Raw genomic sequence first — 26,711 nt, 5'->3', positions numbered from 1 at the left:
TTCACGGTCGGGTGTCACCCCCAAATCTCGCCCAAACGGGTGGCACCTGGGGTGGACCGCCCCCCTTAGCTACGCCACTGGGAAGTTGGACTTTCTGAATAATAATAATAATTATAATTATAATAGGATAAGTGGCATAATAAAGTCGCTTCTTCGCTCCGCGTTTCTTGCACTTTTACCTAGCATTTTTCCTGTGTACAGTACTGAATTTTATATCTTTCGAAAGAGGAAACTTCCGTGCTTTCGGAGAGTGCATTTTATTTCGTGTGCATTGGTTCTTGAGCGAGTATCATCAACTTTAAAGTTATTAGTTTTTACTTTTTTTCGGGTATTTAGGCCCGACGGCTTTTGAAAAGTCTTTTTTATCTCGCGAGCGCGCGGGCGCTTAGAACTGTTTCTCTCTCTCTCTTTTTTTTTTAAATTCTCGCGCTAAACGTCGTTTTATTCTCAAAGTCCGCGTCTTAAAATCTTAAAAGTGTTACTGGATACGCGACGCCGTATATCTCTACCTTAAAATGCTTCATTCTCAACAACAATATCAAGTCTGAAGTGCTGCGAATCGTTCCAATCATGGCTACGTATTCCGACGCTGCTCAATCATCGGGTACTATCCCCGAATCAACTCAACCGCAACTTTGTCAACTTAATCCTACTATTTCTCCGCACTCCATCATAAACAAGAAAGTTCCATCACACTTCAACAACCATAACCAAAATGTTCCGCCATACTTCAACAACTACCATCATCAAGTTCCACCAAACTTCAGCAACCAACACCACCAGGTTCCATCAAATTTCAACATAAATCAAAGGTACCACAATATAAACCGTCCACAACCCCAACAACGCCACACAAATAAATATGTAAACAAGATTATCAACCCAAGACCTAAAATTCCCCAACCAGAACCAGTATCTCGTCGTCAAGCAGTCGTCTTTGAAGGGATTCCCGGTATTAGCAGCTTTGACTACGGGTGTGCTATTGACGCTGCCCTACATCAAGATAGAGCCGCTGTTTTCGTTCACAAAAAATCGCATAACAAAATCTGGGCCTATTTATCTAGTGAATGCCTGGTTGATGATCTCACAACCGCCGGTTTCGATATCAACGGCATCCACACATCGTGTCGGAGTCTAATTCGATCATCAGAGAAACTTACCATCTCGGGTCTCTGTCCCGAAGTTCCGCACAGCTTCATTAAGCCAATGCTAGAAAACCATGGTAAACTAACTTCAGATATTACCTACATTCCAATAACATCCAAGACGTCAGGCTCCTATTTTTTCAATGGAAAGAGACAAACCTACTTCATACAGGATCAAGACAACCCTTTACCTGCACAAATATCCTTCGACTTTGACAACAACCCGTATACTATGTTCCTTCTCGTGGGAGACGAAGTATGCGAAAACTGTAAGCAAAAAGGCCACACCTCGGATCGTTGCTATGCCCAACCTTCAAATAACGAAAAACACCAGGACGATACCACCCATGTTAAAATCCCTCTCACCACTTCAACAGGAACTTTCACGCACCAAACACAACAACAGTCTCACAATAATGAAACTAGAGACAGTTCCGACTGGATAACTGTTCCGCTGCGTGAAAGCCCACGATCCTCAACCAAATCTACTATCGTACATGAACCAACGTTTAACCCCTTTGGCCCGCTCTCTAACTTGGAAGACAACCACCAAGAAACTATACATGTTCTACCGGCGCCAACTAGCAACTCTGCCCCCCCGAATACTTTACTAATCTCTACTGCGACGACACCACTTCGCTCACCTGCCAAAAAACCTAACCTACAAGTGGACTCTCATCAACAAGTCACTACTTCTTCTAACGATAATAACCAGCTCCGCCTTTCACCACCGCAGTCAACCGCCCCCCCTGTGAACCCTTCGTGTAAAACTTTACCGCCAGGGGATTGCATCACAGGAAAGAGGGATCTTATTACGAAGCCCTCCGACGAGATCCTATCCTCCGTAAAGGAAACAACGCCTAACCCTCTATCCCCGCCGCATCCTTCGCCGTCCAATTTGCCACGACCAACTGACAATCAACTCCCCGAGCCACAGACAACTGTGTCTCCTACCGAAGAGCCCACTGTTGGTACGCAAATTGGATCACCACTGAAAAACTCACCATCAAAAAAGAACGACCTTGAAGACGACGTCTTTGAGGACTTCCTCGAGTCTGTGAAAAGGCGAAAAAAATACATACGCGACTTTGCGCTCTCTTACACTCAGAACATTCCTGGATTAGTCAACCAGATCATGGAGCGCCAAAAGGTTGTCTCTTCTTATGAGTCGAGACGACTAACTACTCTGATCTACAATATTAAACGTAAATATTAAACTTTCCCTCTTTCTACCCCCTTTCTAAATTTTAATGAATTATGAATTTTAGTCTCTGCACACATAACGTACGGGGATTGCGTACCCCGATCGAATACATAAAAGAAATAAATTTCCTAAAATTAAACAAAATTAACATCGCCATGTGCCAGGAAACGTACTTAACAAATAACTGTAAAAACCTTAGGGATCTAAGTCACCCATTCACCCCTTTCTATTCTTGTAATTCCAACCACCAAGCTGGAGTTTCGACTTTCGTTAATACCACGCGAAGCGAGCAATACACCGTGAAAGCCGTTCTCGACTTAATCTGTGGTTATGTTCAAAAATCCGTAATATCTTTTTTAAATTCAAATTTATCTCTAACCATTTTCAACATTTACGTAAGTCAGTCTAACTCACGAGCCATAGATGCGCTATACGCTATAAAATCTGACGTTTTGGCCAACAAAACCCGCGATTTTATGATTTTGGGTGATTTTAACTGCGTGTTGCTACCCATACATGACCAGAAGAACACTAGAGAACACCGTCCGTCTCTTGTTTGCGAATTGGAGAGCTTATTAATGGCCCTCAACTTGTTTGACGCTTCGGTCGTACAGGGGGTGTCGGATATGACGTGGACAAGCTCCTCAAATGCGTCCCAACAGGCGCGACTCGACCGTATCTATGTGTCTTCATCTCTTGTACCTCTCGTACATGGGCTGAGGACCTTAGACGGTGGGTCCAGTTCTGACCATAGACCAGTCATTCTAGATCTAAAAATCCCATTTACCGCACCAGTTTTCAAAAACGTGTCTGACTTATGGGCTTTTAACAATTCATTATTAGCTGACAAAACTTTTCATAATCTATTTAACCAGTTCTTAGTTTCACAGTTGAGCGACTTTCCTGGCTTAAGCGAGAAGAGCATCAAATGGTGGGACGTTTTTAAAACCAAAATTAAAACCTTCGTCAAAGAGTTCTCATTTAAAAATAGCAAAAATGATAACGACGAAATTATCAAACTACAAAACGAACTATTAAACCACGATAAGACCGAGGAAGAGCGTTCCACCATAAAGACGCATCTAAACTCCCTGGAGACCAAAAAATCAGAAGCCGCTCTTCTGCGTAGCAAAATTAATCACCAAACTCTCGTTAATACTGCCTCACACTACCTATTTAATTTAGAATACGCTAGAAAAAGCATTAACTGCATTAAAACTATTAGAAAATCTGACGGTGAATTAACATCGAATCATTTAGAAATTTTACGCGAAGCTTCAAAATTCTATAGTGACCTCTTTAAAACCTCTAAACCGAGTCCGGAAAAGATAACCGAATACATCCAAATCTTACCAACATTAGACAACTCAAACAACAGCATTTGCAACAGCGACCTAACGTTAGCCGATATCGACAAGGTAATAGCTTCTCTGGAGAACAATAAGTCTCCCGGATCAGACGGTATAACTAACGAGTTACTAAAGTTTATGTGGCCCAAAATTCGTACTTTCTTCTTTACTGTCTACAAATCCTCTATAAAGTTCAATAAATTGCCCGATAGCTTCACCACTTCTATCATTACTTTAATTTATAAGAAAGGCGATCCGCATTGCCTGCAAAACTTTCGTCCAATTTATCTACAAAATAATGACTCTAAACTTCTATCTAAATGCTTCGCGTTAAAATTATCCCCAGCTTTGCAATCTATAATTGATGAGAACCAGACTTACTCCCTACCGGGCAGAACGATCCATAGCAACATTAACACCCTAAGAGACATCCTTGATTACGTATCGGACCACCCTGACCAGGAGCTGGCGATAGTATCACTTGATCAGGCCAAAGCTTTCGATCGCGTGGACCATGGCTACCTCCTTGATATACTTCGACATATCGGTATATCAGGTCAGCTTTTCCAGTACATTCAATTAAGTTACAATAACGCCGCTGCTCGACTTAAAATTAATGGTACCCTTTCCGCGAAATTTTCCGTTAACTCTGGGATAAGACAGGGAGACCCCTTATCCAGCCTTTTGTTCATCCTTTCTTTAGAACCCTTTCTTCGCCACTGTCGAGTGGCCCTGACGGACGTTAGCTTCAGGCCATCGCTACTTACCGCTGCTCTGATTTACCTCTGTTTTGCCGACGATCTCAACATCTTTCTGTCGGCTAACGAGGCCTTTGAGCTGCTTGCCGTGGAAATAGCTCGTTATTGCGAAGTCAGTAACGCGCGATTCAACATGAGCAAGAGTAATGGGCTGTGGCTTGGGGCTTGGTCCGGTAGAACGGACACCCCTCTGGGTCTGTCATGGTCAAGCGACGGCATCAAAATTTTAGGCATCGACTTCACCCCTAACGAGAACTGGCAATCTCGCTTATTGTACACTTTCTTAAACAATTTCCAAATCACTCTATCGTCCAAGACTAGTTTCCTGGAGACCCTTTCGTACAAGAGCAGAGCGTTATTATGCAACAATGAATTATCAAAATTGTGGTATTTCTTACCATGCATACCTTTACCAGACCACTACATTAAAAAAATTAAATCCACCTGCAGTCGATTCATTTGGAATAGTAAAAAGCATTGGCTCCCACTTGATATTCTTTTCAATTCGTGCAAGAACGGCGGTATCGGTCTATACGATCCACTCATTCAATTTAAAAAATTTCACATTCAAACCATCAAAACAATTACTAACATCCAAAATTTAACTGAAACCGAATTCTTTCTTCACAATATAAAACGATCGAACCCGTACTGTTACGGATTAGAGGCCCTCGCGTATAAAATGAACTACACCAAACTTAACACGCAACAATTTTATTGCTCCATTCTCGAGACCTGGAACTCTCTAGATCACAAGATGGAGCCCCCGTCCTCATTTAAAGACCTACTAAGTGAACCATTATTTGACAACCCCTTCATAAACACCCACCTTGAACCGTACTGGAAATTGGCGGATTTCCGATATGTCAAAGACATCATCAACACTACTGACCGAAACTTTAAGACAATAGAAGAAATCTTTCCTAATAACGCACCCAGAATCAGACACGCTAAAAACCAATTAGATAATATCATTACTCAAATCTCCAAAATTTTTCCCAATATTCGAACGCTGTTTAAACGACACCCCCTTATCCCAAACCCCTTTAACATGACAGACCGTCTATTCTACACTCAAAATAAAAAAATCGTCCCAATAAAAACCATCTCCAAAAATGTAATTTCGAAGTTATTCCCAAAGAGCGTAAACCCACTCGAGAATATCCCTCAAATTATTCAATGTGAGGACTCGTCCGGTATAAATTGGAACTTTTGCTGGTCGAGTACCTTCAACGCCCAGGAAAACAACTTAATTTATAGATTATTTTTCGGTAAAATACTAACTCCAGCTTCGGCCTCCCACGCTTTTCCAAATTTTAATAAAAACTGTCCCCTGTGTAATGCCTCCCCAGCAGACTTTTCCCACATATATTTCACGTGCCCCACTGTCATTCTTTTTCTAAATTTCATTGAAAAAACTATTCGAGACTTTGATAAAACCTTCTCATTAAATATAAAAAATTATTGGGTTCTAGACCTAACTAAAGATGATTTCTATTTTGTCAAATGTTTAATTCTAACTACAGCAAAATTATCAATTTATTCTCTCTCTCTGTGTCACGACGCTTTGCAACACCCTCTAAATTTTTTGAAAAAACGATTCAATGAAAAAATCAAACAATTTGTCTTAACTGAAAACTGCAAACAGGGCTTAAACCTAAAAAACATAGCGCATACCCTGAATAAAGTAAACATCTGTGATATTGACCCAGGCTGATAACCCATATGAATACTAATTTACTAAAAAAATTTCCAGATTGCAACAAGCTATTTCCAAGGTAAAATCTTATACTTCTCTGAACTTGTAAAATGTTAATTTCCCCGCTTCCAAAAGCTACCATTGTCAAAAATGACCCAAAGATTCGGATTCAAATTCCTTAAAAAAAAAAACCACACACGTATAATAATGTTTCTTTCTTCCACCATTTGTAAAACTTCATTGTAAAATAAAAGACGTCTTAACCAAAAAAAAAAAAGATATAAATAAAGATAATAATAATGATGTAAATAAATATAATAATAAAGATATAAATTCCTATCTAAAAAAAATAAAATAATATTAATAATAATAATAATAATAATAATAATCAGCTAAGCTAATACCCAAGGCACCACCTGAGGCCTAAGTCTTCAAGCGACTTTTGAAGCCATTAATTCAGGTTGCCGGGTTACAATGCGTAGGAGGGTGGTGACTAGCCCTGCATGCCACGCGTTCGAGCCAACAGCTCCCTACACTAACTTTTTATCGTTAACCTCAACAAGTTTTTATGGAAGGGGAAACCAAAGATCTCAGGGGAAAACCCCTTTATCTAGTGGGGAGAGAACTTGCAAACTATACGCGGAAGGAGTTTTTTTTTATTCAAAGAAGAAAGGGCTGAGTGAGTCTGAGAAGACCGCGAGCCCGGCGAAGATACCATCTGATTAATCAGGGCGAGATATGTGTAACGGCCACGCCAACGGGGGGATACGAGGTGACAGGGGTGGGGACACCCGTGGCGGAAGTATTCCGACCACCCGTTGGGGGATTGGTGGTCGTCCTCATACGGCCATCCACAAACTCTGCCTCCCGGACGCCTGGGATTACAGGAGTGAGCCACTACTCCCGGCGCGGAAGGAGTTGTTCCGAGTTTTCACCCAATGCCATAAGCATATCTTTCCACTAACAATCAACAGATACGCTAGATACTTTAACCTTAGATACAAATATCTTTTTACCTAGTATCTTTTATCTTTTACCTAGATACCAAATCGCTGAACACTGGTCTATAATCACGCTCCATAAGTGCATCCGTTACTCGAAATATTTACTGAAATCGTTGTGTGAGAAGTGACGTAATATCCAAAAGTATATGCTTTCCCAACGAGAACCACATGCCAGGGTTGCCAAACATTTTCAGATTCAAATTCCCTGACTTTACCTGACCATTTATTCAGATTTTCTCTGAACTTTTCAGGACCAAAAATGAGAAAACCTTTGATTTTATATTTTACTTTTATTAGAGGATAAAAAATTAACTTCAACTTTGTTTTTAGTATACAGGTTACGTTTTAACAAAAAAATATATTACCACGTTTAAAGAACAACGAGTTTTTAACTAAAGGAAATAACTGAATTGGGCACAGAACTATAGTGCGATTTCTTTCAAAGATGTTTCGAGATAACATTGAATCCCTTGAGTTATCTGGACATTTCAAGTGTAATTTTAAATTCCCTGACCATTCCCTGACCCTGACCCGTGGTCAAATTCAATTATATCGACATTTGAATTCAAAATAGTTAATATTCCCCTTCCATAAAAACTTGTAGAGGTTAACGGTAATAGTTAGTGTAGCGAGCTATTGGCTCGCGTGGCATGTAGGGCTTTCTACCACCCTCTTACGCATTGTAACCCGGCCACGAGTTCAAAGGCATTACAAGTCGCTAGATGACTTGGGCCTAAGGTGGTGCCAAGGGTATAAGATTATTATTCCCACGTAAAAGTTTATAATTTATTCCGATTTGATCCAAATTATTGAATTGAAACAGATGGGTCTCCTTTTCAATTGCATTAAAAAAAGCGATAATTATCCCCAAACCTCAAATACAATCGGTCCATTAGGAAGAACAGTTTGATTTATAATAACCAGCGTCACGAGTCCTCCTTTAGCCATCTCGAAAAATATTATAAATTTCGCGAAAACTTCAAAATGAAATTAATTTACAATTGTTTACAACTTGATAAGAATGCAACGGTAAATTTGTCATCAAGCGATATTAAATGCTGAAAAATAATACGTGTCCTTAAAGCCGTATAAAAAGATATGTTAAAATGTTCCATGAACTATTCCTCCAGTTGGACACTACGAGAGTAAGTTGTTTTTTCCGTTCTTATTGGCCTAGTTATTCAAGAAGCATAAGTAACATAATCTTATGAGGATCACGAATTGCGAGGATCGAATTGGAATCCAAAATGTGAAATATTCGAAAGCTACGAAATTAAACTTGATCCTGATTTGATCAAAATTATTTAATACAAACGCATGTGTCTGCCATTCACAATTTTGGACGTTGGCAGGATAATCATTTTCTTTAACAAACCATTGTTTCAGATACAATGAAATCTTCAGTCGTGGCTAATGCTTTGATTTTGTTGGCCATCTGTCACAGTATGGTGCAGGCATCAGATAATCCGAATAGTAAGTATATTTTACAATTGGTCAATATTTTTGGTTGAACGATAAACCGATTATCTCTAAAACCGGCGGGCGATAAACTAACCGATACCTATAGTCCAGAATTTCAACCGATACCGATAGCTCAACCAACACGTGGTTTTATCTATAAATTTAACAAACGTTGATCTAAGAAAGATATCTTTTATTTACGGTTGAGTCTTTAGAATAAATTGCCCTCGATTCGAAATCCCAGCCTCCTGCCTCGTCAACAGCGATCGAAGCCCATTTTTCGGAGGTCAGGTATCAGTAGTGGGTACGCGCTTCGTTACAAAACCACCAATCGGAAAGCTCTCTGAACCCGAAACTAGGTTACGGAGTTGTATATAACCTTCGCTTTCACCGAAACAATTACTGAATTGAAGAAATATCTAGGCAATATTACGTTAAGATTGTTTTTACCGTTGCTACAAGCAAATAAAATAACACTGTTTACTAACAAATTACCAACAATTATAGCAGTGGGGCCTATCATGTTTGGTTTGAAATGGCGTGGTCCACGTTTTAGCGCTAAATTGCTCCTTTTAAAAATAGCGGTTCATTAATTTAATTCGCATAACGATATCGGTTATCTTTCAACCATAATTTTAATTTATACTAATGACAAAACACCATTGACGTAGTAAAATGTAGAAAAGACAGTGACTGTGGAAAAAATTATATTTGTAACTATGAGAGCGGCCGGGATTTGCGGAACGTTCCATATGAATGGTCGTATTGTGTTTTTTATGTTAGTTCGTATGGTATGGAAGACGTGGAGGCATGGAGACCCTGGTGATTCTCATTGGCATCAGGATCCCTATTGGCTACATGGAAATGATGAAAAATAAACCCCAAAATGAATACGCGATTAATAATGTAATGACGAAATATATATGGAATAAAAATAATATTCTTTAATCTAATTTAGTACTTACTTTTATTTATATCTAAAATGACCGTTTGAAGTTGAACCTCCAGTGACATTAGGTAGAGGGGCAACTAATTCCTAGAACAGACAACGACGAAGCGCACCGAATAGCTCTACATACACTCTCCCTCTATAGCCTGCCAGTGGGTTTCCAGATATCGAAGGGGCGTTTTACCTTTGACAATGGTGTCAAACGAAACTACAGTTACAAAAATTGTTCCTTTATTAGAGAGGATTATAAACTCAGAAACTAATCAACCTAAACAATGCATTTAAATATGCCACGAGCTCATCTATCCAGCGTAAGTGTATAATCACGCTCCATAAGTGCATCTCTTACTCGAAATAGTTACTGAGATCGCTGTGTGGGAAGTGACGTATTAGCCAAAAGGATAAGCTTTTCCAGCGAGAACAAAATGCCACAACATTTTCAGATTCCCTGACCATTTATGGAGATTTTCTCTGACCTTTTAAGGACACAATTATCATCATATTATCATCAAATAATTTATGTTTAAACAAAAAAGTTTACTCCCACGTTTAAAGAATGAAACTAAAAGAAATAAGATAATTTGGCACAGAATTGTAATAAAATTTATTTCGAAGATGTTTCGAGATAACATTGAATCCATTAAATTTAAATAAATTCTCACAATTCTTGGAACATTTCAAGTGAAATTTTGAATTCCCTGACCTTTCCCTGACCCTGATTCATGGCCAAATGACCAAATTCAATTATATCGACATTTGAAAACAAAATACGTAATATTTGATCGAATTCCCACTTAAAACCTTCAACTTTATTTCGATTTGAAACAAATGAGTGAATTGAAACAGCGAGGATTTATCGCCACACCTGAAATACAATCGGTCCATTAGGAAGAACAATTTGATTTATAATTCCAACACGGAAGAGAGGCAATTTCGCGAAAAATTCAAAATGAAATTAATTTACAATTGTTTGCACCTTGATATAAATGCAACGGTTAATTGGTCATCAAGCGATATTCAATGCTTAAAAATAATACGTGTCCGTTAAGCCGTATAAATAGATACGTTGAAGTGTTCCATGAACTATTCCTCCAAATGGACACTACGAGAGTAAGTTGTTTTAACATTCTTATTGGCTAAGTTATTAAACAAGCATAAGTTTCATAATATTATGTTACTTATGAAAAAAGTTATTTCTAAGCAAATAACTGATTTCCAGTGCAAACAAAAGCGTCTACAACATGATTTCACTGCCCGTCATAGCGACGACCCTCTGTCTCATGGCCAATCCTAGTAAACGCTAATTTTGAAAATTTTGAGTTAGTCTTAAGAATAAATGCGAATTGTACACCTACTGAAACAATTCCAACCCCACGAAAAAATCTTCGAAGAGACTTACCAGTAAGTAACGTACATTACCGTTAGAAGTCACGTCACTCAAAACAAAAAATTAGCTATCTCAAATTCCAAAATAAATGGCGTATACTATGCTTTGTCATAGGACTGCCGATCTCTAGATTCATTGCTGAACTATTAATTAGACTTTCTAAATGAGGGTTTAAAACCCAATCTAGAGATGGCGATGTAGTATCAAAGCCAACGTCGAGGTCATACTCTTCACGGGGGCCATTAACAGCCCACAATTACTTCAGCTGTCAGGTTTCAACCATTTTGATCCAATACTGGGATATATTTTGAGTTTCGACAATTTCGATCCATTTCTGGGATTTATTTTGAGTTTCGACAATTTTGATCCATTTCTGGGATTTATTTTGAGTTTCGACCAATTTGATCCATTTCTGGGATTTATTTTGAGTTTCGACCATTTTGATCCATTTCTGGGATTTATTTTGAGTTTCGACCATTTTGATCCATTTCTGACACCATTTTTTTAACGATGTTAAACACGTTATATTTCGACATAAAAAACTACCTCTACGGGTTGATGAATTTGTCGAGGACTACATAAAATCTATTGTAGGTACAATGAAACTTGCTGTAAATGCAACACCATTATCAGGTAAAATCAATTTATTTAAAGTTACCATTAACGTTTTATTAATAAGTTTCCTTAATATAGAAACGAAAACAGAAAACGTGTCCCCAAAAGAAAAAGTAAATCGAAAGTGCCATTACTGCGAATGGAATTTAGTAAGTTTATATTTGGTTTATATTTTTAATAGGGTCCGACACTACGATTTTTCACGCTGGTTTCGAGATTTTAACTTTGGTTTCCGTACAGATTTTAGAGATTTTGGGATTTTCATGTAGATTTCTAAAATCGTCTGTAGAGTGTACCGTATTTTTACGAATGTCGGACCTTTCTTATTCTTATTTTGAATGTATGAAAAATAAGCTAAATATGGTGTACCAATTTTCTCGATGCAGGAATTTCCTATAAAAAACAAAGACTGAATATGGGAAATTTGACTTTTTTGGGTAAAAAATCGGAAATTAGTATTTTGAAAACCTAATTATTTTTCCGGTACGCGCCAGGTAAAATCCAGCAAAGAAAGAGTTCTAAAGCTTATTCTGGAACGTAGGTCGATACTTATATCAGTGGAATAAATTTGCTACTACTCTGAAGTGAACGCTCAATACCCTTAGGTTATAAAATCGTATATTTCTGAAGCTAAAGATTCTTTTACTAAATATGTTTAATCAGAAGTGAATGCAAAGTTATTGAAAAGTAATAGCTTTAATATCAAGGGCATTTCTCTTCGCGTCCCCCTCTCACTCGGTTTCAATCCCCGCACCCAAAGCTGAAAAACATCGCCTTACAGTGGCGTAGCCAGGGGGGTTCCGGGTCCACCTTTTCCTGTAATAAATTTTAACCCCCTTCTGACCCCCTCTTAACATTCACATACTTAAACCCCCATTGACGAATTTCTGGCTACGCCACTCTCACCTTAAAGTGCTGTGCTATTAGAGAATGGTGACGGAAAAAACCCGTCAGCGGCGAAAGGTTTAAGAATGGTTTTCACTTGGCGGTTTTTGGGCGAAAAAGCCCGGTGTCGACGGAAAATGGGCGAAAATTTCCGTCGACGCCGGGCGGAAATTCCGTCGGTTTTCGGTTTTGTGTGGCGATTTTCATTTCTATTTTTTCGCTCAGTTGGGTGATATCGCTCTTTTTCAACCAATCAAAACCATTTTCGAAAGGTGACTGTGACGTCAGGGGGGATGGTTAATTTCCTGCCTCTTGCATCCGGAACTCGGCCACGTGCTTTTCTGTGAATTTTTTGAACGTGTTTTTTTTTCTTGATACCCTTGTTGCCTTCTTTTCCAGTATGTTTCTTTCACACAAACCGATTTTTCATAACTCATATTTCTTTGAAAATGCTAAAACGCCGACAGTGAGCGAAACGTCGAAAACCATATCGCCGACGTCGAACTTTCTGTCGGTGATTTTCCGCCAAGTGAAAACCAGGTTTTACGCGCAGGAACCACCTAGCGAAAGAAAGGGTGGGAGATGAAACAGCACAGTAAAACTCGACCCTCTCCATCCGAGTAATGAATCCGATATCTTTTTTCATTAACTTCTGGTATCCTGGAAATATCAGACTTCTATTGGTTTTGAGAAAAATGCACGGATCGTGAAAAATATCAGATTCTGCTATTTATTATTGAGTATGTGTTTAGGACGAAGATGATGAAACGTGTGAAGAACCTGCTTGCAAGAACTGCGCTAAGGCCAGAAAAGCCATTGCCAAAGAAGTACACCAAAGTGCATTTTCTGAAGCAGTCCAAGGTACATGTACTTTATCTGAAGCAGTCGAAGGTACTTTTTCAAAAGCCGTCCATTTTAATAACATACTGATAATGCTATTTATCTTCTTACAGAATGTGACACTAACGAAATCGATAAGGGCCCATTAACGCCACCCGTTATGCCATCATTTGATACTAAACTTTGTACAGGTATGCAAAGCTTTCTATTTTTACCGGTTAATGGATGGGCAGAAATACCCTTAGCACGTAGCATTTTTTATTTTTCTCTCACCTCCTATCCTTTGCGTGTAATTCGTTCTCGTGTGGAAATTTGGTTAATAGTGTCAATTACTTTAACGAAATGCAAATTAAAGCCAGTAATATTGAATAGATAAAACCATATCAAGACAACACATAGGACCAAGAGTGTGCACGGTAAAGCTACGTCTACTCTCTTGCTATAAACGTCTTCTAGTGCCTATTTAACGTGTCTATTACAGGCAATCGTTACTTAATTTTATATATGAGTTTATTAACTAAATTCAAATTGTCAAAACGTTTTTTTTGCATTATGTTGTTTGTGAACAACCTCAAACTTACTAAGTAGCTAGGTAAGGGTTGGAGTATACTGCCATTTATATTTTGGGAATTTTTAAGGATCTAACGAAGTGATGAATTGCGTTTCATGTGGCAGTGAGACTTCTGGCGCTCACAAATGTGTCATATGCAAGGTATAATACAATTTTATTTAAAATCAAAAGTTAAGAAATTAGTCACTAGAAATTGAATTCGATAAAAAAAAAGAGAACCAAGGAGTAGATTATACAAACTCTTACACAAAATTTCTTCACAGTAAAGAATGTACTTGCTTAACGATTCTCGTTGGTCGCTAACCTCTACACCACTCTCTGAAAGTACTGGACTATTTAAACCCCATATTTGTTTTTATAGAAATGCGTCCATGCAATTACAGTTTCTTCCATTCCGGCAGACAAGGAAGAAGGCTACGAACAAAAACGTTTTTGTCTCAAATGTTTTAATGCTACAAACGACGAAAAGTTGCAAGCTGTAGAAATGGTTACGAATGAAAATTGGAGAGGATTAGGCGATTTACCTCCTAAAAAAAGACGTCGTGATTCCTACTTGAATCCAATTAGCGAAATGGCTACTGCGGATTTTTCATCACTGAAGAAAATAATGCCAATTGGGTTGTTGAAAAATGCTAACCGAACTGAACTTCGACCACCGAAGATTCGACGAGAAAGCTGTAGTTTTTCAAACACTTGCGCCTTCGATTCGGTAGTTCAATGTTTAGTAACATCCATTTGTGATAGTCACGAAATAAGAGAAAACTTGGAGCAGCTCAAAACCATTCCCATATTCGATTTATCCAATTCGATAGTTACCGAAGGGATAAAGGCGAATACATACAGAGAAAGGGCAGAAATTCTATCACTGTTATTTGTACCAGATATTCAACAAACTGAAATATTTCAATTGTCAAGTTTCGGTGACCTTATTAATAAGTAAAATATTTCAAAAGTATCCCATTTATACTTCCCATAGCCTCTGTTGCAACACTACCTGCGCCCAGCCCAAAATTGAAACAGATCACGCAATTTTATCTCTTGAATGTCCGCCCGATCAAATTCAATACTTACAGGATATAGTTGCTAAAAATATTGATAACGTTCAAATAGAATGTCCTAAATGCAGAGGGAAAAGAATATTTTCTACCACAAATTGGCAATATTACACTTTCATCGAGTTAACAAATCTAGTCGAATTAACAAATAATATTCAAGATGATGATTTCGAAGGCGATTATGATCTAACTGATCTAACTTTAAATGACATTCCCGGTTCATTAAACATTAAAAATTTGAATATGAAACTTAGAGGTGTTGTTGGTTATAAAGAATCGTTTAGTCGTATATCCGCGAAAAAAAATCTTTTTTTTGCGGAAGTTTTATGTAAAAGCTTTCTCCTTAGACACCGAAAATGGGAATCGCTTCATAATTCTAAACGGTAGACATTTTTTCGCTCAAAATTTAAGCTTACTATTTGCAATTTTAATTTCTGACTTATCACCTTTTATTAAGTAATTTTGATATAAATCAGACGCTTTCAGATGCTTGTGTTATTAAAAACTTTGTCATTTATCAATCTTTTGTTTTTCTTGGAAATATTTGTGCGCAAAAATACATTAATTATTTATAAATAAAAAATAAAGTAAAGCGGTTCAAGCTCTAGAATATTAAAGTAAACCGATTGGTTTACTGTTTATTCTTACCCTCGACACCTACCTTCTATTCCATCCTTGATTGACTGTTTATCTCGTACCCTCTCGTGTAGCATTGGGCTATATTCTATCGCTAAGACCCGATTTTACATTTGGAATTTGTGAAAAGCTCGCATTTGACACTTTTTTATGCACGGTCTAGAGAAAACACTACTTATCCTGACATTTTAATCCTCAGACTTTGCTATATTTCAAGCTAATTCCAGTTAATTTTAATAACTAATCGAATACAAATTTAGTTAATAATTTCTTCGCTTCAAAACCAACCGGCTGGAGAGATAGGAAGCTTTCGGGACGGGAGAAAGGGGAGGAGAATACTTGTCTAAGAGAGAAAAATATCGGCCGCTCGGGCCCTTTCGCTTTTAGCACGCCGGCCCGTACTTCAGCCCATAAAAACAAAGAAAAATTCCATTAATTATTATTACATAATTATAAAGGCTTCAGTAAAATGGTAATGAAATAAAATAGGAGTCGAGATGAAACTTATTTTGGTAGTTAGACTAGAATAAATATAGACCTTTTTTTGATAACGGCTATAAATTCCACTCTACTTGGGGCTTTTTTTAGGAATAACAGGGAGTCGGTAAAAGAGGACTCATTCCATTACGTGACTACGAATGAATCAATTACATAAACAAATAGTCGACATTAATATCAAAAACAGTTATTTGAACTGAAAAAACTCCGTTTATTCTTTTAAATATTATGGCTAAGAAGGGACAGATATTGACAATTTTAGGGCTCGGGGTTTTCTGATCAATTCAGTGAACTATAAATAATCGGAAAATTTACAGATAATTTTCCGAATAAATGTCTCGCACGTTTCTCCGATGACATTTTAGTTCAAATAAATTTCATATTGTTTAGCTGATTAAGTTTTTATGTATATAAATATAACTGGTTTTTTAAACATAATAAGTTTATCATTTCCTATGTTTTCGAAAATATATTTTACCCGAAAAACCACGAAGAGCTTAAGATATTTAATTTTGTAACTATTATTTTATTTTTTAGAAATAACCAAACAGATTATAGGTTCGTAATAGGAAGAAATTGAACATATTTTCGAGAAAATAAAACATCGTCTTTTTGAACAAATTTTACCGTCATTAATTAATCAAAAATATTTTTCAAATCAAATAGAAAGAAAGCTATTTTAAACGAACAACAAAACATATGTAATTATCCAAATTCTGTATTACTCGACTAAATTTATTTCAAATAAATCGGATAAGTCGGGTAATAATAATCTAAATTCAATATTCTTCGGCTGAAAGCAAATAACATAAATTCCAATTAGAAAGGCTAGAAATGAAATAAGATGTATGTACTTTGACACATTCCCCTTAAATATTGGGTTATGAAAACAAAGTCTTTGGAGACATTAGAACTTTCTACAGTTTTAAAAACTGAACACCCACCAAATTAATGAAGCAGGTGTCGGGCTAAAGGGGCTGAACTGGTCTGGAAGATCTGCAGACCTGAAAATTAGAGACCCTATCATATCCTAGGGCCTGGAGTCAAATATAAATGTATCGAGAGTGTGGGCATCTGTACTTGTACCGGTTGAAGAAACCAGATGGTACTTGTACCGGTTGAAGAAACCAGGTGGTACTTGTACCGGTTGAAGAAACCAGGGGTACTTGTACCGGTTGAAGAAACCAGGTGGTACTTGTACCGGTTGAAGAAACCAGATGGTACTTGTACCGGTTGAAGAAACCAGGTGGTACTTGTACCGGTTGAAGAAACCAGGTGGTACTTGTACCGGTTGAAGAAACCAGATGGTTCTTGTACCGGTTGAAGAAACCAGGTGGTACTTGTACCGGTTGAAGAAACCAGGTGGTACTTGTACCGGTTGAAGAAACCAGGTGGTACTTGTACCGGTTGAAGAAACCAGATGGTACTTGTACCGGTTGAAGAAACCAGGTGGTTCTTGTACCGGTTGAAGAAACAAGTGGTACTTGTACCGGTTGAAGAAACCAGATGGTACTTGTACCGGTTGAAGAAACCAGGTGGTACTTGTACCGGTTGAAGAAACCAGGGGTACTTGTACCGGTTGAAGAAACCAGGTGGTACTTGTACCGGTTGAAGAAACCAGGTGGTACTTGTACCGGTTGAAGAAACCAGGTGGTACTTGTACCGGTTGAAGAAACCAGATGGTTCTTGTACCGGTTGAAGAAACCAGGTGGTACTTGTACCGGTTGAAGAAACCAGGTGGTACTTGTACCGGTTGAAGAAACCAGGTGGTACTTGTACCGGTTGAAGAAACCAGATGGTACTTGTACCGGTTGAAGAAACCAGGTGGTTCTTGTACCGGTTGAAGAAACAAGTGGTACTTGTACCGGTTGAAGAAACCAGATGGTACTTGTACCGGTTGAAGAAACCAGGTGGTACTTGTACCGGTTGAAGAAACCAGATGGTACTTGTACCGGTTGAAGAAACCAGGTGGTACTTGTACCGGTTGAAGAAACCAGATGGTTCTTGTACCGGTTGAAGAAACCAGATGGTACTTGTACCGGTTGAAGAAACCAGATGGTTCTTGTACCGGTTGAAGAAACAAGTGGTACTTGTACCGGTTGAAGAAACAAGTGGTACTTGTACCGGTTGAAGAAACCAGGTGGTACTTGTACCGGTTGAAGAAACCAGGTGGTACTTGTACCGGTTGAAGAAACCAGGTGGTACTTGTACCGGTTGAAGAAACCAGGTTGCGGCCAGTTCCTCGGTAGCTTTATCTATATCTTGTACCGAAGCTTCCGCCATCGTAACGCGCAGTTAACTGCCGAAAACTAAATAATTCTAGCGTTTGACAAATGTAGTTATATTGTTCGAATTACGGATTTTCGAAAGGTTATAAGAAACAAAAGTTCAAAAGTCCCTTTTCCGACAAAAGCTAATTTATATAATTTTTGTACGATTGCCGTTTCTCTTTATCGAAAAATAGCTATATTATCGAAATAAAGAACTTGACCGAAAATCATAAAACAGTTAATTTAATTAACGAAATAAAATGAGTGTACACATTAGTTTTTATTTGGTTGAAAAATTAACTGTAAAAAATAAGATTGACATAAATAACTTTTGTTTATCTAAGGAATTCTATACTCGTAATTAAAAGTATTAAACGATAAATAAACGGTGATAAAATTAATCAAAATAGGAACCGGTTAATTTTTTCGGATAAAATTAATCGAATAATACGAAGAAAATCTTTATTCAAATAATAATTTATCGAATAAACTGGAAAATTTTATTTATGGATAAAAGTTTACCAATACCCGAGCCCTAGATAATTTATATTATATGAATATTAATATAATGCAATTTTTTCAATTCATTCTATCAGTTTATATGTGAAATATTATTTATCAGATTTCTAGCTGATCTCCTTCTTATAATATATCTTCGTAAAAAAGTTGATGTAAAATATAATTATATTTCCTTTCACATAAAAAAATTGCTGAGGTTAACGGCAATGTAAGGCCAGGAATTGCCAGTTTTCTCCCAGAGCTAGAAGGGCTGGTCACTACCCATCGACCTGCGCTACATAACGCAGTAATAAGGTCTTAATAGTCGATGATTATTATCAGAATTAAATCCGGTACCTGGGGGGCTGGCTATGAAGTTGGCCCCCCAGTTTGGTTTTCGCTGTAACTTTGGAACGGAACCGGTGCAAGCTCTAATTTAGGTGGTGCAAGCTGGTGCAAGCTCGGTGCGTATAGAAAATAGTTAAATTTTTCGTATCGGGTACCTGGGGGGCTGGCTATGAAGTTGGCCCCCCAATTTGGTTTTCGCTGTAGCTTTTGAACTGAACCGGTGCAAGCTCTAATTTAGGTGGTGCAAGCTGGTGCAAGCTCGGTGCGTATAGAAAATAGTTAAATTTTTCGTATCGGGTACCTGGGGGGCTGGCTATGAAGTTGGCCCCCCAGTTTGGTTTTCGCTGTAACTTTTGAACTGAACCGGTGCAAGCTCTAATTTAGGTGGTGCAAGCAGGTGCAAGCTCGTTGCGTATAGAAAATAATTAAACTTTTCGTATCGGGTACCTGGGGGCTGGCTATGAAGTTGGCCCCCCAGTTTGGTTTTCGCTGTAACTTTTGAACTGAACCGGTGCAAGCTCTAATTTAGGTGGTGCAAGCTCGGTGCGTATAGAAAATAGTTAAGTGTTTCGTATCGGGTACCTAGGGGGCTGGCTATGAAGTTGGCCCCTCAGTTTGGTTTTCGCTGTAACTTTTGAACTGAACCGGTGCAAGCTCTAATTTAGGTGGTGCAAGCTAGTGCAAGCTCGGTGCGTATAGAAAATAGTTAAATTTTTTGTATCGGGTACCTGGGGGGCTGGCTATGAAGTTGGCCCCCAGTTTGGTTTTCGCTGTAACTTTTGAACTGAACCGGTGCAAGCTCTAATTTAGGTGGTGCAAGCTCGGTACGTATAGAAAATAGTTAAGTTTTTCGTATCGGGCACCTGAGGGGCTGGCTATGAAGTTGGCCCCTCAGTTTGGTTTTCGCTGTAACTTTTGAACTGAACCGGTGCAAGCTCTAATTTAGGTGGTGCAAGCTAGTGCAAGCTCGGTGCGTATAGAAAATAGTTAAATTTTTTGTATCGGGTACCTGGGGGGCTGGCTATGAAGTTGGCCCCCAGTTTGGTTTTCGCTGTAACTTTTGAACTGAACCGGTGCAAGCTCTAATTTAGGTGGTGCAAGCTCGGTACGTATAGAAAATAGTTAAGTTTTTCGTATCGGGCACCTGAGGGGCTGGCTATGAAGTTGGCCCCCCAGTTTGGTTTTCGCTGTAACTTTTGAACTGAACCGGTGCAAGCTCTAATTTAGGTGGTGTAAGCTGGTGCAAGCGCGGTGCGTATAGAAAATAGTTAAATTTTTCGTATCGGGTAACTGGGGGCCCCCCAGTTTGGTTTTCGCTGTAAATTTTGAACTGAACCGGTGCAAGCTCTAATTTAGGTGGTGCAAGCTGGTGCAAGATCGGTGCGTATAGAAAATAGTTAAATATTTCGTATCGGGTACCTGGGGGCTGGCTATGAAGTTGGCCCCCCAGTTTGGTTTTCGCTGTAACTTTCGAACTGAACCGGTGCAAGCTCTAATTTAGGTGATGCAAGCTGGTGCAAGCTCGGTGCGTATAGAAAATAGTTTAATTTTTCGTATCGGGTACCTGGGGGGCTGGCTATGAAGTTGGCCCCCCAGTTTGGTTTTCGCTGTAACTTTCGAACTGAACCGGTGCAAGCTTTAATTTAGGTGGTGCAAGCTGGTGCAAGCTCGGTGCGTACAGAAAATAGTTAAATTTTTCGTATCGGGTACCTGGGGGGCTGGCTATGAAGTTGGCCCCCCAGTTTGGTTTTGCTGTAACTTTTGAACTGAACCGGTGCAAGCTCTAATTTAGTTGCTGCAAGCTGGTGCAAGCTCGGTGCGTATAGAAAATAGCTAAATTTTTCGTATCGGTTACCTGTGGGGCTGGCTATTAAGTTGGCCCCCCAATTTGGTTTTCGCTGTAACTTTTGAACTGAACCGGTGCAAGGTCTAATTTAGGTGGTACAAGCTGGTGCAAGGTCAGTGCGTATAGAAAATAGTTAAATTTTTCGTATCGGGTACCTGGGGGGCTGGCTATGAATTTGCCCCCCCCCAGTTTGGTTTTCACTGTAACTTTTGAACTGAACCGGTGCAAGCTCTAATTTAGGTGGTGCAAGCTGGTGCAAGCTCGGTGCGTATAGAAAATAGTTAAATTTTTCGTATCGGGTACCTGGGGGGCTGGCTATGAAGTTGACCCCCCAGTTTGGTTTTCGCTGTAACTTTTGAACTGAACCGGTGCAAGCTCTAATTAAGGTGGTGCAAGCTGGTGCAAGCTCGGTGCGTATAGAAAATAGTTAAATTTTTCGTATCGGGTACCGGGGGGGCTGGCTATGAAGTTGGCTCCCCAGTTTGGTTTTCGCTGTAACTTTTGAACTGAACCGGTGCAAGCTCTAATTTAGGTGGTGCAAGCTGGTGCAAGCTCGGTGCGTATAGAAAATAGTTAAATTTTTCGTACCGGGTACCTGGGGGGCTGGCTATGAAGTTGTCTCCCCAGTTTGGTTTTGTTGTAACTTTTGAACTGAACCGGTGCAAGCTCTAATTTAGGTGGTGCAAGCTGGTGCAAGCTCGGTGCGTATAGAAAATAATTAAATTTTTCGTATCGGGTACCTGGGGGGCTGGCTATGAAGTTGGCCCCCCAGTTTGGTTTTCTCTGTAACTTTTGAACTGAACCGGTGCAAGCTCTAATTTAGGTGGTGCAAGCTGGTGCAAGCTCGGTGCGTATAGAAAATAGTTAAATTTTTCGTATCGGGTACCTGGGGGGCTGGCTATGAAGTTGACCCCCCAGTTTGGTTTTCGCTGTAACTTTTGAACTGAACCGGTGCAAGCTCTAATTTAGGTGGTGCAAGCTGGTGCAAGCTCGGTGCGTATAGAAAATAGTTAAATTTTTCGTATCGGGTACCTGGGGGCTGGCTATGAATTCCCCCCCACAGTTTGGTTTTGCTGTAACTTTTGAACTGAACCGGTGCAAGCTCTAATTTAGTTGGTGCAAGCTGGTGCAAGCTCGGTGCGTATAGAAAATAGCTAAATTTTTCGTATCGGTTACCTGTGGGGCTGGCTATTAAGTTGGCCCCCCAATTTGGTTTTCGCTGTAACTTTTGAACTGTACCGGTGCAAGGTCTAATTTAGGTGGTGCAAGCTGGTGCAAGCTCAGTGCGTATAGAAAATAGTTAAATTTTTCGTATCGGGTACCTGGGGGCTGGCTATGAATTCCCCCCCACAGTTTGGTTTTCACTGTAACTTTTGAACTGAACCGGTGCAAGCTCTAATTTAGGTGGTGCAAGCTGGTGCAAGCTCAGTGCGTATAGAAAATAGTTAAATTTTTCGTATCGGGTACCTGGGGGCTGGCTATGAAGTTGGCCCCCCAGTTTGGTTTTCGCTGTAACTTTTGAACTGAACCGGTGCAAGCTCTAATTTAGGTCGTGCAAGCTGGTGCAAGCTCGGTGCGTATAGAAAATAGTTAAATATTTCGTATCGGGTACCTGGGGGCTGGCTATGAAGTTGGCTCCCCAGTTTGGTTTTCGCTGTAACTTTTGAACTGAACCGGTGCAAGCTCTAATTTAGGTGGTGCAAGCTGGTGCAAGCTCAGTGCGTATAGAAAATAGTTAAATTTTTCGTATCGGGTACCTGGGGGGCTGGCTATGAAGTTGGCCCCCCAGTTTGGTTTTCGCTGTAACTTTTGAACTGAACCGGTGCAAGCTCTAATTTAGGTGGTGCAAGCAGTTGCAAGCTCGTTGCGTATAGAAAATAATTAAATTTTTCGTATCGGTTACCTGGGGGGCTGGCTATGAAGTTGGCCCCCCAGTTTGGTTTTCGCTGTAACTTTTGAACTGAACCGGTGCAAGCTCTAATTTAGGTGGTGCAAGCTGGTGCAAGCTCGGTGCGTATAGAAAATAGTTAAAATTTTCGTATCGGGTACCTGGGGGCTGGCTATGAAGTTGGCCCCCCAGTTTGGTTTTTGCTGTAACTTTTGAACTGAACCGGTGCAAGCTCTAATTTAGGTGGTGCAAGCTGGTGCAAGCTCGGTGCGTATAGAAAATAGTTAAAATTTTCGTATCGGGTACCTGGGGGCTGGCTATGAAGTTGGCCCCCCAGTTTGGTTTTCGCTGTAACTTTTGAACTGAACCGGTGCAAGCTCTAATTTAGGTGGTGCAAGCTGGTGCAAGCTCGGTGCGTATAGAAAATAGTTAAATTTTTCGTATCGGGTACCTGGGGGCCCCCCAGTTTGGTTTTCGCTGTAAATTTTGAACTGAACCGGTGTAAGCTCTAATTTAGGTGGTGCAAGCTGGTTCAAGATCGGTGCGTATAGAAAATAGTTAAATATTTCGTATCGGGTACCTGGGGGCTGGCTATGAAGTCGGCCCCCCAGTTTGGTTTTCGCTGTAAATTTTGAACGGAACCGGTGCAAGCTCTAATTTAGGTGATGTAAGATGGTGCAAGCTCGGTGCGTATAGAAAATAGTTAAATTTTTCGTATGGGTTACCTGTGGGGCTGGCTATTAATTTGTACCCCCAATTTGGTTTTCGCGGTAACTTTTGAACTGAACCGGTGCAAGGTCTAATTTAGGTGGTACAAGATGGTGCAAGCTCAGTGCGTATAGAAAATAGTTAAATTTTTTTTGTATCGGGTACCTGGGGGGCTGGCTATGAATTTGCCCCCCCCCCAGTTTGGTTTTCACTGTAACTTTTGAACTGAACCGGTGCAAGCTCTAATTTAGGTGGTGCAAGCTGGTGCAAGCTCAGTGCGTATAGAAAATAGTTAAATTTTTCGTATCGGGTACCTGGGGGGCTGGCTATGAAGTTGGCCCCCCAGTTTGGTTTTCGCTGTAACTTTTGAACTGAACCGGTGCAAGCTCTAATTTAGGTGGTGCAAGCTCGGTGCGTACAGAAAATAGTTAAATTTTTCGTATCGGGTACCTGGGGGGCTGGCTATGAAGTTGGCCCCCCAGTTTGGTTTTCGCTGTAACTTTTGAACTGAACCGGTGCAAGCTCTAATTTAGGTGGTGCAAGCTGGTGCAAGCTCAGTGCGTATAGAAAATAGTTAAATTTTTCGTATCGGGTACCTGGGGGGCTGGCTATGAAGTTGGCCCCCCAGTTTGGTTTTCGCTGTAACTTTTGAACTGAACCGGTGCAAGCTCTAATTTAGGTGGTGCAAGCAGTTGCAAGCTCGTTGGGTATAGAAAATAATTAAATTTTTCGTATCGGGTACCTGGGGGGCTGGCTATGAAGTTGGCCCCCCAGTTTGGTTTTCGCTGTAACTTTTGAACTGAACCGGTGCAAGCTCTAATTTAGGTGGTGCAAGCTGGTGCAAGCTCGGTGCGTATAGAAAATAGTTAAAATTTTCGTATCGGGTACCTGGGGGCTGGCTATGAAGTTGGCCCCCCCAGTTTGGTTTTCGCTGTAACTTTTGAACTGAACCGGTGCAAGCTCTAATTTAGGTGGTGCAAGCTGGTGCAAGCTCGGTGCGTATAGAAAATAGTTAAATTTTTCGTATCGGGTACCTGGGGGCCCCCAGTTTGGTTTTCGCTGTAAATTTTGAACTGAACCGGTGCAAGCTCTAATTTAGGTGGTGCAAGCTGGTGCAAGATCGGTGCGTATAGAAAATAGTTAAATATTTCGTATCGGGTACCTGGGGGCTGGCTATGAAGTCGGCCCCCCAGTTTGGTTTTCGCTGTAAATTTTGAACGGAACCGGTGCAAGCTCTAATTTAGGTGATGTAAGATGGTGCAAGCTCGGTGCGTATAGAAAATAGTTAAATTTTTCGTATCGGGTACCTGGGGGGCTGGCTATGAAGTTGGCCCCCCAGTTTGGTTTTGCTGTAACTTTTGAACTGAACCGGTGCAAGCTCTAATTTAGTTGGTGCAAGCTAGTGCAAGCTCGGTGCGTATAGACAATAGCTAAATTTTTCGTATTGGTTACCTGTGGGGCTGGCTATTAAGTTGGCCCCCCAATTTGGTTTTCGCGGGAACTTTTGAACTGAACCGGTGCAAGCTCTAATTTAGGTGGTGCAAGCTGGTGCAAGCTCGGTGCGTATAGAAAATAGTTAAATTTTTCGTATCGGGTACCTGGGGCCCCCCAGTTTGGTTTTCGCTGTAAATTTTGAACTGAACCGGTGCAAGCTCTAATTTAGGTGGTGCAAGCTGGTTCAAGATCGGTGCGTATAGAAAATAGTTAAATATTTCGTATCGGGTACCTGGGGGCTGGCTATGAAGTCGGCCCCCCAGTTTGGTTTTCGCTGTAAATTTTGAACGGAACCGGTGCAAGCTCTAATTTAGATGATGTAAGATGGTGCAAGCTCGGTGCGTATAGAAAATAGTTAAATTTTTCGTATCGGGTACCTGGGGGGCTGGCTATGAAGTTGGCCCCCCAGTTTGGTTTTGCTGTAACTTTTGAAATGAACCGGTGCAAGCTCTAATTTAGTTGGTGCAAGCTGGTGCAAGCTCGGTGCGTATAGAAAATAGTTAAATTTTTCGTATCGGGTACCTGGGGGGCTGGCTATGAATTTGCCCCCCCCCAGTTTGGTTTTCACTGTAACTTTTGAACTGAACCGGTGCAAGCTCTAATTTAGGTGGTGCAAGCTCGGTGCGTACAGAAAATAGTTAAATTTTTCGTATCGGGTACCTGGGGGGCTGGCTATGAAGTTGGCCCCCCAGTTTGGTTTTGCTGTAACTTTTGAACTGAACCGGTGCAAGCTCTAATTTAGGTGGTACAAGCTGGTGCAAGCTCAGTGCGTATAGAAAATAGTTAAATTTTTCGTATCGGGTACCTGGGGGGCTGGCTATGAATTTCCCCCCCCCCAGTTTGGTTTTCACTGTAACTTTTGAACTGAACCGGTGCAAGCTCTAATTTAGGTGGTGCAAGCTGGTGCAAGCTCAGTGCGTATAGAAAATAGTTAAATTTTTCGTATCGGGTACCTGGGGGGCTGGCTATGAAGTTGACCCCCCAGTTTGGTTTTCGCTGTAACTTTTGAACTGAACCGGTGCAAGCTCTAATTTAGGTGGTGCAAGCTGGTGCAAGCTCGGTGCGTATAGAAAATAGTTAAATTTTTCGTATCGGGTACCTGGGGGGCTGGCTATGAAGTCGGCCCCCCAGTTTGGTTTTCGCTGTAAATTTTGAACGGAACCGGTGCAAGCTCTAATTTAGGTGATGTAAGATGGTGCAAGCTCGGTGCGTATAGAAAATAGTTAAATTTTTCGTATCGGGTACCTGGGGGGCTGGCTATGAAGTCGGCCCCCCAGTTTGGTTTTCGCTGTAAATTTTGAACGGAACCGGTGCAAGCTCTAATTTAGGTGATGTAAGATGGTGCAAGCTCGGTGCGTATAGAAAATAGTTAAATTTTTCGTATCGGGTACCTGGGGGGCTGGCTATGAAGTTGGCCCCCCAGTTTGGTTTTCACTGTAACTTTTGAACTGAACCGGTGCAAGCTCTAATTTAGGTGGTGCAAGCTGGTGCAAGCTCAGTGCGTATAGAAAATAGTTAAATTTTTCGTATCGGGTACCTGGGGGGCTGGCTATGAAGTTGGCCCCCCAGTTTGGTTTTCGCTGTAACTTTTGAACTGAACCGG

At 40.2% G+C, this 26,711-nt stretch overlaps 1 protein-coding gene across 5 annotated transcripts in view; it reads left to right on the top strand.

Moving 5' to 3' along the window:
- Nucleotides 1–15,179, top strand: part of LOC149958559 (uncharacterized) — a 60,997-nt gene extending 45,818 nt beyond the window's left edge. Inside the window, exons 1-9 of one of the 5 annotated variants that reach the window (XM_090165919.1) lie at nucleotides 8,211–8,304; nucleotides 8,546–8,632; nucleotides 9,292–10,679; nucleotides 11,551–11,589; nucleotides 11,650–11,720; nucleotides 13,209–13,347; nucleotides 13,410–13,487; nucleotides 13,935–14,008; nucleotides 14,229–15,179. In XM_090165919.1, coding sequence (XP_090022045.1) covers nucleotides 11,556–11,589; nucleotides 11,650–11,720; nucleotides 13,209–13,347; nucleotides 13,410–13,487; nucleotides 13,935–14,008; nucleotides 14,229–14,807 — 975 coding nt within the window. In that variant the 5' untranslated portion in view covers nucleotides 8,211–8,304; nucleotides 8,546–8,632; nucleotides 9,292–10,679; nucleotides 11,551–11,555 and the 3' untranslated portion in view covers nucleotides 14,808–15,179. Of the gene's footprint in view, nucleotides 1–8,210; nucleotides 8,305–8,545; nucleotides 8,633–9,291; nucleotides 11,721–13,208; nucleotides 13,348–13,409; nucleotides 13,488–13,934; nucleotides 14,009–14,228 lie in introns of those variants that run through there. The other 4 variants (XM_090165917.1, XM_090165918.1, XM_090165915.1 and 1 more) reach the window with 4 other exon arrangements.
- The last annotated feature ends 11,532 nt before the right edge of the window (nucleotides 15,180–26,711 follow it).

Source organism: Leiobunum rupestre, chromosome 2 (assembly GCF_980474605.1).
Source record: "Leiobunum rupestre chromosome 2, qqLeiRupe1.1.hap1, whole genome shotgun sequence".
Lineage (NCBI taxonomy): Eukaryota > Metazoa > Arthropoda > Arachnida > Opiliones > Sclerosomatidae > Leiobunum > Leiobunum rupestre.
This window is presented reverse-complemented; position numbering and strand designations above follow the sequence as displayed.